Below are 16,579 nucleotides of genomic sequence, written 5' to 3' on the forward strand. Positions count from 1 at the left end.
GCCTTTGGAGTTTTAGATATCAGCACAGAATAAAGTCTTCTTTTCCAATTTGAGAAGAGGGGTCTTTTCAGCACAAAAAAGAAATCACTGTAGAAAACTGTACCACACAGGGTACAGGGAAGCCTTTTTGAATTAGCCTTTAACCTTTTCTGTTCAATTGTGACTGAATCTGTCTTCTTGTTTTGTTCTCTCTACAGCAGTGACCCCCACACTTCCTAGTCTACGATCAGAGGTCTTCAAGCCGTGTGTCGAAGACAAGGACCTGGCCTTTTGTCTAAATGAGGGAGAGTGCTCTATCATTGAAACTGTGGCTGGGGTTCACAGACACTGCAGGTAAGTGTGACGGGGCTTCTGTGTGTGTGTGTGTGTGTGAGGCATTTGGTTTCTTTCTAAGCATTGATGTTTCCTCTCTTTGCCCTTCCCCTCCAATCACTAACCTTGGGGTCATTTTCTTTTAAGCTTCTTTTTTTCTCAGCCTGACTAACTGCATTCTTAGAGCACTGAAACACTGAAAAATGGTTGTGCAAATGTACCTAAAATGAACTGAAGATCTGTAATCACCCAAAACACTAACCGAGGGATCAGAGATGATTTGGCAGCATTAGATGCAGCTGATTCTCTGATCCTCACAATCAAAACTACACAAATGGAAAGGCATGCTTTCATGCAGATCCAACTAGAAAGGACATGGGCAGCAAATGTGATCTGTGTCTTTAATGTGGTCCGACAAAACTTTTCATAATGAAATGTCCTTCTCTTCGTGTATTAACCTTGGCATGAATGTTGTCTGATATGACCTCTTTGGTATGAGATGCATGTTAATGGTAGGTGTAAAGAAGAGGCTCTTGCAAGATCCTTCTTTGATCTTACTTAAAAGCAACTGATTTTCTTTCCGTTTCTTTTTTTCCTTTTGTTTCACTCAGGCAGTCACACCTTGACTGCAGAATAAATAGAGGCAACTCCTGTTAATATACCCATCGCGGACTTTAACACGCCTCATAATGTGCCAGGCATAACTACAATGTTGTCAATTACCTAGATTAAAATGACTGAAGAAACAAATCCAGTCCTTTCTTATGCCTTTGACATCTTATTTGCCTACATTAATTCAATTCAATTCAATTCAATTCAATTCAATTTATTTTGTATAGCCCAATATCACAACAGAGTGTCTCACAGTGCTTTACAAAGTTCACTGAAATAAACGTGTAAGCAAACAAACAATCTAATAAAGAGTCCAGCAGTCGATGAGGCCAATGGATCAGTCTGATGGATCAGTCCGAGGCATCACCTGCCCTTTATGACCCTCCTTCTTCGGGAAGGAAAAATTCAAAAAACCCAGTGGGGAAAGCCTATACCATTTATCTGTCATGCCGCCTAGTTATGTTTCTTCGTATTAGTGATAAAGATCAAGAAAACCTTTTTTAAATAGCATTCAAGACTGAAAATGCAAAGTGATTTATAGGAAGAAGCAAGGAGATCAAGCAATATCTGAAGACAATAGAGAGTAAATTATATAAAATAATCCTTTTATGCTACTTTTTTAGCAGCATATTCAGCGTTGTATGTTCTGTTCTGAGAATAAAGGTTTGTATTTGTATTATACTTTCAAAACACTTCCATGAAACAGTATGCCAGGAAAACACACCTGTAACCAAAATGCATTTAATCGTATGTGCATTACAGATTGAAGTCCATACGTGTTAGTCATCAATTATTCGGTGCAAAGTTTTGCTTAAACTCTAAACTTTTCTCTTCTTTGTATGTTACTGCATGTCTGCTCCCCCTCGTGGCCTGATGCACTATCCACTTCAGCTCTGCAATCACTCTGATATATCATTTTAAAAATACATGATAAGAAATTTTCTCTGAGGCAAGAGTTGTGCTGAATGGTGCTGAATTGAAAAACAGCTCATTAGTACATCTACCTGGAATTAAAGGGCCTAAAACTTTATCTAAAAAGAAAAAAAAAAGCGGTGCATTATAAATGGTACATGAGCACGAGTCAAGCTTCTTAGAAAAGTAAATGTTTAGTAAAAGAAAGTTGGGAAAAACACTCAGGAGATTGTGCTATTAATTTACTCACCGGCCCTTTTTGGTAACACTCGCATCATTTATAATCAATCATAGACAATTTACAGGTTCACATACATGTATCAAAATATTTGCAGAGTAATGGACTTGAATATTTTGTGTAAAGATATTTGACAAATGGAGAAATTTATATTGGTTTTCATGGCAGAAAACAATACTTACTTTTGTCTTAATACACTCAACACTTGACAATTTGATAATATAATTATATGTAATTTCACTGAATGGAGACAGCTGAGATGGGAATAATTCAGTCATAGAATGGAGACTGTGTGTGTCTCACATCATATTATGGCACAACAACTTGGATCATCCCACCTGTGTAACAACCACATCAAGAAACCCCGAAGACTCACGGCAACTACCCTCTGGGCTATAATTAGCGACAGTTGAATGACTGCATATAGAACTCCGGAAATACTGCAGGGCCTGACCTACAGGCACCGTCTGCCAATTTCTCTGTAGCTGAGCGCCCGTTCTGTGAAAGAATGATTACAGGTTTGTGAGTACTTTAATTGAAAGGTTGTTTCTCAGTCAGAAACATATTACAGTTTTGCACAAAAATCACTTCCATGTCGATGCAGCTTAATATCATCACTACTAAGAGGAATGACAGTTGTGCTTGTGATTTTTTGAGGAGTGTAATCATAAATTTTGATTATTTTAGATAATTTACAACAACAAATTGAGCCTAAGGTTCACCTTAAAGCTGCATGAAAAGATTTCTAGCCACTAGGGGGCAGAAAGCCTCCTAAACAAACTCACAGCAGCAGAGCCATAGTAGAGCCTTAGTAAAGTTGAAACAGTGGAAGTTGTACTAATCATCAAATCTTTAAAACTGATTATTTCCATGAGATACATTTCTCATCATTCCACATAATTATTTTATCATATGGAAACTGAGAAATGTGAGTTGACTTTCAGGCGCCCACATTTCCAGATAAACATCCCATCTATTTTGTATTACTGTCAAATTTAAGTCCAAATGGAAAGTTCACTTGTCCTTTTCTGCTTGTTTGGTCCACCAACTCCTGAGAGAACTATCAGTCTTTCTTTGGCCATCTAAATGTTAGACTCTCCTCACCAGCCATTTATTTACATCAGGTCTTCGCAATTTCGTGCTGAACAGGTAGCATGCAGTCATCTTGTGTGAGGTTACTTGCTGAAAATGGCTGCCCACAGCTTTATTTTTTGGGGATTCAACCATATAGACTGATTAGACAATTAAACAATTAGCTGAAACCTGCAGCAGGTTGCTGCTGAGCCATGACTAGATCCGCACTATGCCGTACACAATATTATCCTCTGTTCTTCTTGTCAGAGATACTGAGCATGGGTCCACATTCCTGGATACAACTCAAAGGAAGAAATATGAGGCAGATGATTATACTCAGGTTGATGCTGCTGGAGACACTGCTGTTGATCAATCATCCATCCAAGCAATGCCAGATCAGCATCCTCATGACAATAACCGCTCATCTCTTCAGGCTGTTCCAAAGTACAGAAAAGTAAAGGTTTAACGATCACTGCCTCCTTTGACGTCATCTTCTCCTCCAGGCTCAAGTGCAAAGAGCATAATAGATGGCTGGATGTTTTCCAACATTAGACAAGTGAAGATGTCAGAACAATCTTTAAACACTTGAATCATTGGATGAGAACACAGTTTTGAATTTGGGAATCAATTTATTTTGTTATGAAACATTTCCTTCGCTCTCCTCCTCCTTTCAGTCCCCCTCTGTCGGATGTTCATGTTTGCCAATGCTAATAAGGTTCCCAAAATAAACATGCAAATGTGAGTTTAAGACCTACTTCCACATCAGTGCTGGGGCTTCTTTATACACTAAGTAAAATAAATGCACAAGAATTCAAAGGCTTTATGTTAATTGGGGCTCAACATTTGATTGTCCAATCGCATGTAGAATTATCACTGTATAGATAACTACAGGAGAAAATACACCATTCTGGATCAAAGATTTTTAAATCCTGCCAAATACCCCAACATTTCTTTCTTTGATTAGGAGAAAATAGCAAGGAAAACACTAAGAGATCAAACTGAAAACATTAGGGCCAAAATTTTTGTGACACAGCAAGTGTCAAATATGCTTTAATTAGAATTATTTTAAGGAATCAAATTATTTTTGGCAATATGTTTTATATGTAGATGCACAACATTTATAAAATGTCATTAAACCATCTGTAAACTTCCAAACTTAAACCTACTAAACAAAGTCTCTAACTAGTAATGAAAGAGCCCAAATTTAATACTGACACCTCTATATATGACCTGCATAAGCAAATAAGACCATCAGTGAGAAGACTGGCTACACTGGCTGTTCTTTGTCATTTTAATGCCTGCCTCTTATACCGATGAAACAGGGATCGACCAAAATCAACACAAAATGAAAGTTCCATGTAGATGCTTTAATGTACAGTAGTTGACAAAAACAGTATTTCCTGTAAATAAAAATATTGCAGTAGATCCATAGACGAGTGCAGTTACAAATGTTGACCGCAACGAGACAAATATTAAGCAATAGAACAGTTATTGCCTCCTTTTCCCCCCAAATCTCCATTACTGGCACAGCATGAGTCATGTTCCTATTGAAAAGCAACGCTAAGTCAATGTCTTTTTACTTCATAGAAATCTAAAAATAGAGATAGGTCTCATTTGAAATATGAAGCATCAGATTTCACACGCAGCACAAATTGTGAAGAACTCTAAATCTCAATATTGTCCCATGTCATTGCAGATTGTTATCAATTCTGCCCTCAGAAGGAGGAGAAACATGATTTTGACGTGCATGTCTGATAGCAAAGGCGAAACTAAGGTGATGACACACTTTTCTTCGTCTCTAAGCTGTCAGAGTGCACAAAAGTATAATGCATATATTCTATGAAAATATAAAAACGGCAAAGGTGAAGAAATACATTATCAGCAGGTATAGTAGAGCTGGCCATCATACCCAATCATGTCACCTGTTTTCCTATTCTTGTGTTCAGCACCACAGCATTCACAGACAGTTTTGTGATTGTGAGTCTGGAATAAAACTGCCAGTGAAGCTTCTCCTCAAGGGGAAAGTATGTCCTTGCGCCAGAGGTAGAGAATGGCCATGGGCGAATATATGGTACCTCAAATTAGATTAACTTTGGAAGAGATAACACATGTTCCTGTGATCCTGCGAGAAATATATAATTGTGTTTCGTAAGAATTCAGTGTTAATACATGAGAAGGCAAATAGCACCTGCGGCAGACTTTTGAGACACTTTGCATTTGGCAATGCAGCACAGACCTGCCATTACCTGAATGTGCCACAGAGGATACAGCTACCCCCACAACTGTCACTCTGTGCATGCGGTTCTGGCTTGAATATCAATTTCAAATTGTAATTCAAAGCGATTGTTTTTAGTTATAACTTACACAATTTAAAATATTCTTATCCAAATGAGAGATTTGGGTTAAAATTGTTCAGCATATAATTAATCTATACATATAATACAACAAAGAGTTTGAGTAGAATTTGCTCATGCATTTTTTTCATCATGGCCTTATGATCTTTATAGACAGAAAGGACCTTATGGCCTCTGATAATATCTCATGGAAATAAGTGTGCTGTAATTGATCATTCTGCATGGGTGCCCTTTATTCGCCTCAGCCCTTATTGAACATATGCCCCAGCACCAGACGTTCTTTCTGCATCTTTCAATGCAATTATTCCTAGCAGGTTGTAGTTTGAAAATATTGGACCTGTTCAGTGATTCAGGTTTTGACTTTGATGTGAGGGCTCAGCAGTATCAGTCTGACATGTGATCAGCAAACCAAAAGCATGGAGTTAGCCACGGTTGGAGGGCACTGTAGAATATATTGGCTGGAATGAATTTGCACTGCAGCTCTGGCCACCACCTGCAGCACTGTGTTGTGCTTCGGTGACACACAGCAATGGTCATTACACTCAGCCGCTGAGAAGCTGTACATGCAGCACAGCAAACGTGAATTCTTGATTGTGGCATGTGGATGCGGGACAAAGGCACTCCTTTTCATTCTTTATGTACACAAATATGAACAGCTACTCACCCACAATATGTCAGCTTTATCAAACCAATGTTCTTTTCCTGCAGTAGCATCATCCATTGCTACTAAATCTGTTTTTCTAGACTTAAATGGAAAAGACTTCTCCTTGCAAAAATCAGTAGGAAAAATGGTCTCACTTCAGTGGAAATGCGTGCCTCCTTTCAACAGAATGTTTCCTTACTTGTATGGGTATTGTATCAACAACAAACCACACAGAGGCTCGCTTGTGTTGCATAGATGATGCAAAGCTGTTGCAAGTTAGCTTTATAGTTAAAACAGCTTGATGCCACCTTGCCAAAGAGAGACATGAAGAGGAAAAACATGAATTGGAACTTGAACTGTGTGTATTGGTACATTTTTTATACCCAGTAATCCATTATTATGGGTTCTGAATATTTTTCATGTAAATCCATCATAATAATATAAAAATGGAAAATTACTATTCCAGACCTAGGTTGAGGGGAGAGTTGCATTAGAATGAAATAGGATGCATTTTGCATTTTAAGAGGTGATTTTAACAAAGAGGGTTTTCCATCTTAAATTCCGCAGGTAGGATGTTTCCTTTGTTCTAATTTGGTGATACAGCCTGTATCGAGGACGCTGCGGCCTATACATGAAATTGGTAATCTTAAAGAAAGGTTTAAAACATGCAACCATTATAGAAAGATTTAAAGTGAAATCAAATTGAGCTGCCCTGCCTTCTCTGTCAGTTCGGCTCCTCACCCATCAACCACAATAGAGACAGACATTAGCCCAGCAGAAGATGTTTCTGCCTTTAATTATGATGATCATTGAAGAACAAGTCAGGCTTGCACAAAGGTTTATTTGTGTTTGACCAAGTCTTAAAATGTCCATATATTTTAAATGTTTTAGCTTTTATTCTCCCCCAGCAGGGAGGATGAAATCACCATCCTCTGTGTGAGTGTCTTTGTGCTTGTGTGTGCATTAAAAGCCTGGCAAAGCTCAAGGTAGCTCCTGTCTACTATTACCATGGTAACTTCTTCCCTCATTAGTGAGAGACCAGAAGCAGAGAAAATTGTTGTTGACTCACTTACAGCACGTCTGATATTGTAGTTACATTAAATGCTCAATCATCACTTAGCCTTTGCATTGTATTTTGTGCATTGATTCTGATTGATTACACATTAAAATAATTGCCACCTTATGGTATGATTGATTGCTGTCGTGAATAATTCATGACAAAATTTGCACATTTGATTGCTTAATCCAAAGCTATGCTGACATAAGATATTAGATCATATTTAAATGATCATTGATTTGTTTTATGTCTGTTCCCTCAAAACCCATCTGTGCAGATGGATAACTAGGAATACCAGTATTTCATAAGCAAAGTGCTTACACTGTATGTGAATATGAACGCCTTAGGGGACATGTTCATCTACTCTGACGAGGAGGCACATGAAATATCACAAAAAAAAAAACAAAAAAACATCCCAGGCAATTCTCTCTCTTTCCTGTTTTTGTTTCTATTGTTAGTCGGCTGTAGGGTTAAGCTTAAGGATAGGCTGACAGTGACTGTGTGCGTTTGTCTGTGTCTCTGTGAGCCTGTTTATGTTTTCTCTCCCAGGACCCAGGAGACGTTGACAGCAGTATTAACAGAATCTGATATGACAAAATGAATCATATAAATGAAGACCACAACCTCTTAACTTTCCCTTCCTGTTTTTCTTCCTCTCATCTTCCCTTTTCTACGGGGAGCCAGTTCAGCGATTAAATTGTCACTGCACCGTCAGACCTTGACAGGCTGCACTAATCCACGATGCTGTCGCTCCTCCGCTGATCCATCCTGCTAGGGAGGGACGTTCTCTAGGCTTAAAGCCAATGGGCCATGTCCCCCACTACCCCACCCAGCTGCTGTATGAAAGCAACACAATTATAAACGTGGGAGCAGACCTGTTGGCAACATCCCATGACAGACCCATCATCTTGCCTTGGAGCTGAGAACAGTTGGAACATTAAGTTTCAAGTTAATTAATTCAAAGAAAATGTAGGCGACCCAAATGCTAAATTTAAATGCATCTGCTCTTTTCTCACGTGCAAATTGGAGACAGTATATGTCTTTAATTATCTTTTAATATATAAGTGATTTCTTCTAAAACACGCAGCTGTTGCTTACTTGCAAGTCAAACATTCATACTATTCCTACACCTCCTACTACATGTATAGTACTATAAACACGGGACTAATTTCTCCATCCACGGTTCCCATTGCTTGTTTCAGCCTTGTCTTTTAGTTTCTGCAGGCCTGTCACCAACACTGCAGATGAAACAATCCCATGTCTGTGGTCAAATTAACTGCCTTGTTCTTCAAAATACAAGACTTAATGAGCATGGCACAGTCATGTTGTCAAGGAAATCCACCATGCTAGCAGACAATTAAAGTTTTCACATGTGCTGGCCTATGATGATGATGATGTTTTACATAGCAGGTTAGTTAAAAAACACAGCACGTGCCCATAAATGATAAAACTCTAAATCGGGTGTTTGTTTTTGACTTGTGAAAATTGTTATTACCAAAAAGAAGAAATTAAAATTTGACTGACAATGGTGATGTGATTGGTATAGTATCTGTGTTTGGTGGACACTAAATATGCAGTTCATTATATCCATTCCTTAATTTCAAACAGCCAAATGCAGTTAACAAGCTGGGGAATAATGATGTTAGCTGTTGTCACATCATTGATTGGAGCCCTACGTGACTCTGTGACTTCATACAGAACTCGTTGGCATGATTTGAATCGTGTGTAACGTATGAGTTTTGAGTCTGGTTATTTGCCATCAGCACAGGCGCATTAGCCTTTTAGCAGATGATAGCCAGCGCTTTGTATGCTTGGTGATAAAGAGAGAAAAGAGGTCTTGTATCAACATTTTAGGATATACAGTATGATATTCTATAGTCTGAAGAACACCACAAACGTTTGCAGTGAATCTCCTCCATTGATGTGTTACATAAACTGGACTCCAAAATGGCGCCATTTTGCTTGAATGAAAACTGCTCGCCTTGCAGCACTTTACTTGTCATTTCATTGTGAGCTCAGCTGGTGAAGGGTAACAGCTGCTTCTCATTACTGATGTTTAGACCAAGTGATTTTCAACAGTGGACACAGAATAGGGACCATACAGCTACATCATTATGTTTGAGCACAGAAAACACTTAGACAGCAGACTTTGATATCTCTGTAGTCACCACATGCAGATGGGGGCTCTGAAGCTTTTCTAAAGGACTGCATATTGTGTCTGTTACTCTGTCATTAGGATGAGGAAATCAGGCACGAGAGGAAAAGAGGGCAGTTGTATGGTGATTTGTGATAATTAAATGTAATCTTCCGTTAATAGGAAAACAATAGAGGAAATGAATGTAGCTTCCTCCCATCTCAGGGGTATCTAATGATAGATTTTCTCAGATCAGCAGTTCAAGTGCAGTGTGGCTCTTGAAACATACTCCACAAATATGCCAAGGATGGTCATCTGTACTCCACCAGAGGGAGCTTCACTGAGCTTCACTCACGGTAGATATGCAAATAACATTTTTTACATTTAGCAGTATTTTGGTTGCTGCTCAATTGAAACATATTGGTACGGAGATCAAAAAGCTACAAGTACTTCCTTGTGTGCTTACACTGTTAAATTATTTACATGTAAAGATGTTGTATTTCATGGAATTGCAGTGGAATAATTAGTAAGTAATTAGCCTTTATTGGGAGAAAATGAAAATAATGAGGCTTCTGCTCTCCTTCCATAATATTCCCAAACTCCACCTCTATTTTTTCTGACATTCTTTCTTGCCTTCTCCATTTTTTCTCTCGGTCAGAAGTGAAGTACAGTAAGACTCAGACCTTCTTTGTAGCGCCTTTACCGGCTTTATCTGAGCTGCAGCTTGTACATTTTATCCGGAATAGTGTTGAATAAGATAAACAGATCAGTTAGTTGGGCAACACAAGCCAGAGGATTGAGCAAAATCAGGACCACTTGAACAAAAGATGGAAAACCCAAGAAAAACTAAAGGGAATAGATGCAGTTGGTGGTGCCTAACCAAGGTGATATTTCATCATCAAATGATCTGACATGATTCTTTATTTTTTCCTGATATCTTCGTTCTACTTGAATTGTTTTCACAAGAGGGTTTGGTTTGGTATTGCAACAGAAGAACTGCCCATGGTTTATTGATAGAACACTCCTGAATTGGATTTGAATTTAATTAAGTAAAGTAGCAAATGAAAGGAGACAGAGAGAGGCAGAAAGAAATCCCATTGTTCCACCTCAACCTGTCTTAGGCTGAGATCAATTACCAAGCGACAGAATAGTTTAATCCATGTTCTTGAGAAAACAACAAGCAAACTGGGGATAAATATTCATTTGTCAATACAGATAGATGTTGACTAACAGAGCTAGTATGGAAGGTGGATTCTCTGACTGCTGAAAGAGCAGTTAATACCATTTAAGCTAATTTGAAATCTCCTTTAAGCAACAAATGGTGTCTCCATACGGATTCTCTTCTTTTTACCTTCAAGATTCCCCCATAAACCATTTAAATTTGTTTTGCATTTAATACTTTCATAATATTGTTAAGTAATATAAGGAAGTCTGTAGAGATTTGTGAAAACTACATAGCAGTACAGCAGCATACCTTATAAACTAGGCTGGATGTACCAGTGACTGGTGTAAACCTAAATGGGCACTTTAAGAGCTGGTAATAATTTTTAATTGATTGATTATTTGAAATTATTATTAAATATTAAAGTTTTAATAATTTCTTGTCAGTCAGCAGTCTGGACTGTTGACTCTCACACATCTGATGTAACCACAGTGAATCTGAATGAAGCGCATCAGTCTGTCATGCGTGCGCCCAGTTCGAGGCTAAGCCATCTTATCTATATGCAAATCTCAGATCAGGGCGCCCTTTTTAGGAAGCATGTATGTGTTTTTTGTAAGTGTCATGACAGAGCACTTGACAGCCATGGTGGTGGGTAATGAGTTCAAGGGAAGGCATATCATCTAAAGAGAAGTGTTATATGCTGCATTGGTTCATTCATATGGGAAGTCAAAAGTAAAAAAAAAAAAAAAAAGGTTACATCGTAGCTAACTAATTAAGGTACCATTAGCTTTGTTCTGTGTTTGCTTCTGGCTTGGTTTCTCGCTGAGTCATTTTAAAATAATAGTCTTGCCAAAGGAGTCTTAAATACACACTGTATGGCTACATATTTGATATTGTGCTTAAAGACTGGGGCTAAATATGTCCCCGGAGCAGAATTCCACTGGGCACGGCGGTGCTGCATTCTGGCTGCGACGCGGCAGCCATAGCAGATGTCTGGTTAATGCTTGTGATTCTACCAAAGGCATTGTGGTGCATTTCAGAAGCGTTGCAGAAGTTGCTCCCCACTCTGCTCTGCTAAAAATACTCGTCTATTTTTGACGGAAATAGCGACTGGCCGCGTTTAGCTGCACAGAGCAGATGAGCCGGGAAGGAAGTCAGACACAGAAATGGCGTAGACAATCAGGTGATTTTTCAAAATAAAACAACCCATGCAGATTCACAACTGATGCCCCATCACTACATTAATATTACTTCATAACTGGGAGCACCAGGCCAGAGGTCAATGATATAGATAAATCTTTGCTCAATAAATTGTTTGGCAAATGTAATGCTATCTCCAGTAAGGATGCTGTGATTTTAGTGACTGGTCAGTTGTTGATGGACTGGTCAATTTTGTTGAGTTTACTCAACTGAGCTTATTTGTGTAATACTTGTGTAGCATTGACTGTCAGGGCAGATGTCTATGTTTGACGCTGCACCATTAACTGGGGAGAAAACCCATCTACTGAGATTGAACTTTGTGCTGTTTTGTCATTGAGAGTGGGAAATTCTGAACTTGATCTCATTGATATAAAGAAAATCTATAAATAAACAAATGATCTATGATAAACTGACATGGCAGCCAATGCCCTATGCTCTGCTTGACCTCTGTTCAACCTTTGGAATGGTAAATAATGAAGTGAGGAATTGCCTCGGCATCTCTGGGACTGCCCCTGACTGGTTATCTGTCAGTATGGTTTTGGTTTTTATTGCTGATTGTCTTACTTCTGCTTAATTTAGTATGTGCGGTGAGCCACAAGCTTACCTTCATGGAAATACAGCAGTATCCATCACTGTCTAACTGAATGTCTACCAAAGTTCCTTGAGCTAAAAGCAGACAGACACTGAAGTCCTTGTCACTGGCTCTCATGTCATGGAAACACAAATAAAGATGTCTCCAGCTGTTTAAACTCCACAAACTACATCAATTCTTAATCAAAGAATTTGTAAGTTTCATTTGAGTTATGGTTGCACTTTCAGTAACATAATAAAAAGCCATCATGTTTTAATAAATAAGGAGGAGCGCAAAGACCATCATTTCACCAGCATTTAAATACTTATGAGTATTTAGACAGTACTGTCTTCATGATTACCATACTCAGAAATAAAAGCAAAGCATAAAGTTTATAAAAACTCAAAACGTTTCCATGCGTCAATTTTTTTTAGCTGATGTCACAGAAAGTCCTTTATAGATGTCACCAGCCACTGCTGTATTCTCTTTTGTCTGCACCAAGAAATTCTTCTCAGTGGAGGAAGCTGTCTAAACTTGTGATAAGAAAGGAACGATGTTGTCAAAGTCTGCATCTCCAAACAGTTCAGTTGATATGAACATTTTACGGGAAAGCATGACAGTGATTGCATGTTTTGAAATGCCTTTGGGTTTTTGGATGTTGATGGCATTGAAGCCTTGTTGATATTTTCGTAAGTGTGCCAGTCTACTGCTTGTCATTGCCGTTTCTATTAATCTTAATAAAACTCAGTTCGTGAAAGGTCCTGCCATCTCTAATTAGATGTTGTCACTGTGTAAGAAACCAAAGCTTGTTTAATATTATATTTAGAAAAAGGGCATTGCAGAGCAGCTGGACTTTTACATGTCTCAACTTACTCATACTGTTTTTCACAGCCAGTATCAGACTTACTAACATTCACAGTACACTCATGTACTCCTAAGTTGTATAATTAATCAAAACTACAGTGTGCCTGACCCAATTTAATGTTTGATGGGGTCCAGAGTTTATTTGAGATAGCTGATTTCTTTTTTTCAGATATAATGGCTTGATTAAATTTGTATTGTATTGACATTGTTGAAGGAGTTAATCAGAGTTCCCTGAGCCTGCTGGATACAACAAATTGAAAATAATTAGGCAGCTTGGAATGCTTGATTGTAAAGAAATGCTGCAGCGCTTTCTCTGACACGCACACACACACAGCGAGAGAGAGAGAGAGTTATTTGAGATTACTTGAAAGCCATCTTTAAAAAGTCATTTAATCCAATCAACTGAATTCATTTACACGGTAGTTTACAAACACTTATAAAGAGAAAAGGAAGTAAAACACAAAACCACACACTGCTGCATCAGCACCAGGCTGATCTATGGGGCTTACCATATTCTAGTTATAATATAGTGAAATTAAAACTACATAAAAACTAAAAATATTTCAGTCACCCTCTAATCACCAAATTTAATCACCTGGCTTCTAGTAGGCAACCATCTTAGCTACTTATTGCTGAAATCACCAGCAAGCTCAAGACTGGCAAGTTTCAAGCTTCAAATGTCTTATTTGTTGGGAGTTTTCTGTGTGTGTGTGTGTTTGAAATGTTTTCTTTAATGTTTGTCAAGAGTGTGGCATAAGCTGTAAACTCAAATACACCCGCACAAACACACGCACGTCATAGATTTCAATAGCCCGGAAGCTGTCGTAAGTCTATACAGAAGGTTAAACTTTCTAATTGATGTCCTGAGCTTCCTTAATCACTGCTTGTGTGAGAGAGCAGAGACATGAGAAAGAGTACAACAGAGAGAAAGAGAGGGAGACAGAGAGAGAGAGGAAGATTAGAGTGTCTTGACAAGGAAAGCCTTTCAAGTTTGCAGGTTTGAAGTGCTAATGACATGCAAATGTGTGCAAATGAGTGTGCACCCACCCCCTAAAACTCTCGTCGAATACTGAAAGCTGAGTGAATTCTGGGCTCGTGTTTGTCTATAAATAGTGAAAGTTTGGGGAAGTTTGAGTGTTTTTAACCAGCATTTGTCCCAGTCAGACGAATCCAAACAGCACTGTGCAGGACTCTGCACGAACATGTTGGGCACTATTCATTTTTACTCATCTGTAAACAAATGTGTCTCACTTTCTGGATTAATATTGGATTAGCAAAACGTTTTTGCAATCAACATGTCATCAGTTTGTCACAGAGAAAAATCAGATGTATAAATACATTTACAAAATTAATAGTAACTTCTCAAGAGGTGTGAAGTTCATATTAAGTTGTTCTGAGTTACACTGATTGTTAAAATGTGTCTATATATGAACATGTAGGTGAACTTGAAGAGGCTGAGCTCAATTCCACAGAACACCAACTGTATAATGCAGCTCAACTTTCAAGAGAGAAGAGTTTACTACATGTGAGGAGACAAATAAAGGACTGAATGAACAGATCAATGACGCAATTACCTTAGCTGACACACAAATCCATAGACAGTGCGGAGAAAGATGGCATACTAATCCATTACGCAGCAGTTAATAACTTTAATAAAAGTTTTCCCGTAAAACAAAACAATTAGCGACTGTGTGGCAAAATGAGAGATGCAATGAATAATGGTTCCAAACAAAAAGAGCGAGCACAAACTGAGTGCAGAACGTCACGGTAGATTGAGAACAGCAGTTGCTTTTCGAATACTTGGGCCACATGAGAAAACTTTTCAAATCCTTTTCAAAATGACTCGCATCACAAATTTCACAGACTTTTTGTCTCACTTTACATGCTTCATGATTAGGAAAAGCATCACACTCACACACACACACACACACACACACAATGTAGAGATGATCCTCCTGACTCGTGATATGTTACTGGCATCAAGACCTCTAATCTCACAGCATCCTGTGTGATCACGTACGCATTAATATGCATATTGATGCAGCACGCATTAATATACAGTGATAAAAGGAAAACCGACAAACCAGAATTTGCCATGGCAGGTGAGAAACATTGATCTTCTTTAAAGGACTCGTGCTGTTGCTGATACCCAACAGTTCTCATATTATCAGGATGGCTCAGAACAGTCCACAAGTCAATTAGAGTGATTAAGATGGATGGATAAATCTGTAAAGCCTTCACACTACCAGATAATCTGTCCTAACCGTCACTCCCAACCAAGCCTCTAATAGGGATTTCACATTTGATTGTTGGGATGGATAAATCTAGTGGAAAGGGCAAAATAAGGGCCAGGGTGTATCAGAAGTCGTTTGTACGATGTATTGTCTGTTTCCATGTTGGAGATCAAAAGCTATCCCCAACAACCACACTCCACCAGAGATAATGGCACACATTTGAGCACAGTCTCTCCTGGAAGACATTGTTAGTGTTGCACTCAGTTGTTCACATGTTACGTATGAAATAGCTTTGTGTAACAAATTAAGAAACAGAGCGAGGAAGAGGAGTTCAAACCCTGGCTCCTTTCTCACCTCTGTGCATTTGCCAATCACAGCGTGAAGGTGGTGTGAATGTCGCATCATCAGCTGCAGACAATTACAGAAATGGTTGGATACAGCTCCCCTGCGACATGACCTCTACAACATAAAAGTAATTGTTGGAGTTGTTGGGAGACAAAAGCTGCCCTTGCAGGGTGGACTGCCTTGGCAGCAGCAAGGAGTAGACCATGAATAGAGAGAGCTGCCTTGAAGTGTAGCTGGTTGCATTCACAAGGTGAATTCAACAAGGTGTGTGAAATAAACTCAAAAAAACGGTGTTTCTTAAGTTCAACAGTCATATAATACATATTCACAAAACTGGTGACATTCTCCAGAAAGCATTTCTGTGTTGTACAAATTCAGTCAGAATTACTCTCTGTGTTATCTTTTCTTTAAATTAGTTTTCACAGTCCAAACAGTGAAGTCAGCGTATAGTCAGTGTGGTTTTTTGTTTTTTTTTGCAGGAAAAAATATAAAATGACATGAGCACCACAGTCCACTTTCTTGCAACCATGAATGTACGACAAGTATTCCCTGGCATCAAGCTCGTAGCTCTCAAACTTGCTAGATCCTTGACTTTTTTATTTTTACTAACCACTTGTTTACTTTGGTTCTCTGCCATCTCAAGTAGCATATTATCAGGTCGTTGGCAACAGTGTTATTATGGCGTGATGTACACAGACTATTATGAGGGTGGTGATGAGAATTGCAGAGAGTTAGTGAAAACAATGAGCTGAATCTTTAGCTCTGCAAAAAGCTACTAAATCTGAGATTGATTCTCAGTGGGAATAGCAGTACTAACAACATTTTCCCTATTTGACTTAATGTAAATATCATACATGCTGCTTTAAC

General features: G+C 38.5%; 1 protein-coding gene across 1 annotated transcript in view; it reads left to right on the forward strand.

The window, feature by feature from the left end:
• nrg3b (neuregulin 3b) overlaps positions 1-16,579 on the forward strand; it is a 173,562-nt gene that overhangs the window by 87,580 nt on the left and 69,403 nt on the right. Inside the window, exon 2 of the mRNA XM_070852349.1 lies at positions 201-333. Coding sequence (XP_070708450.1) covers positions 201-333 — 133 coding nt within the window. The remainder of the gene's footprint in view (positions 1-200; positions 334-16,579) is intronic.

Source organism: Pempheris klunzingeri, chromosome 20 (genome assembly GCF_042242105.1).
Source record: "Pempheris klunzingeri isolate RE-2024b chromosome 20, fPemKlu1.hap1, whole genome shotgun sequence".
NCBI lineage: Eukaryota > Metazoa > Chordata > Actinopteri > Acropomatiformes > Pempheridae > Pempheris > Pempheris klunzingeri.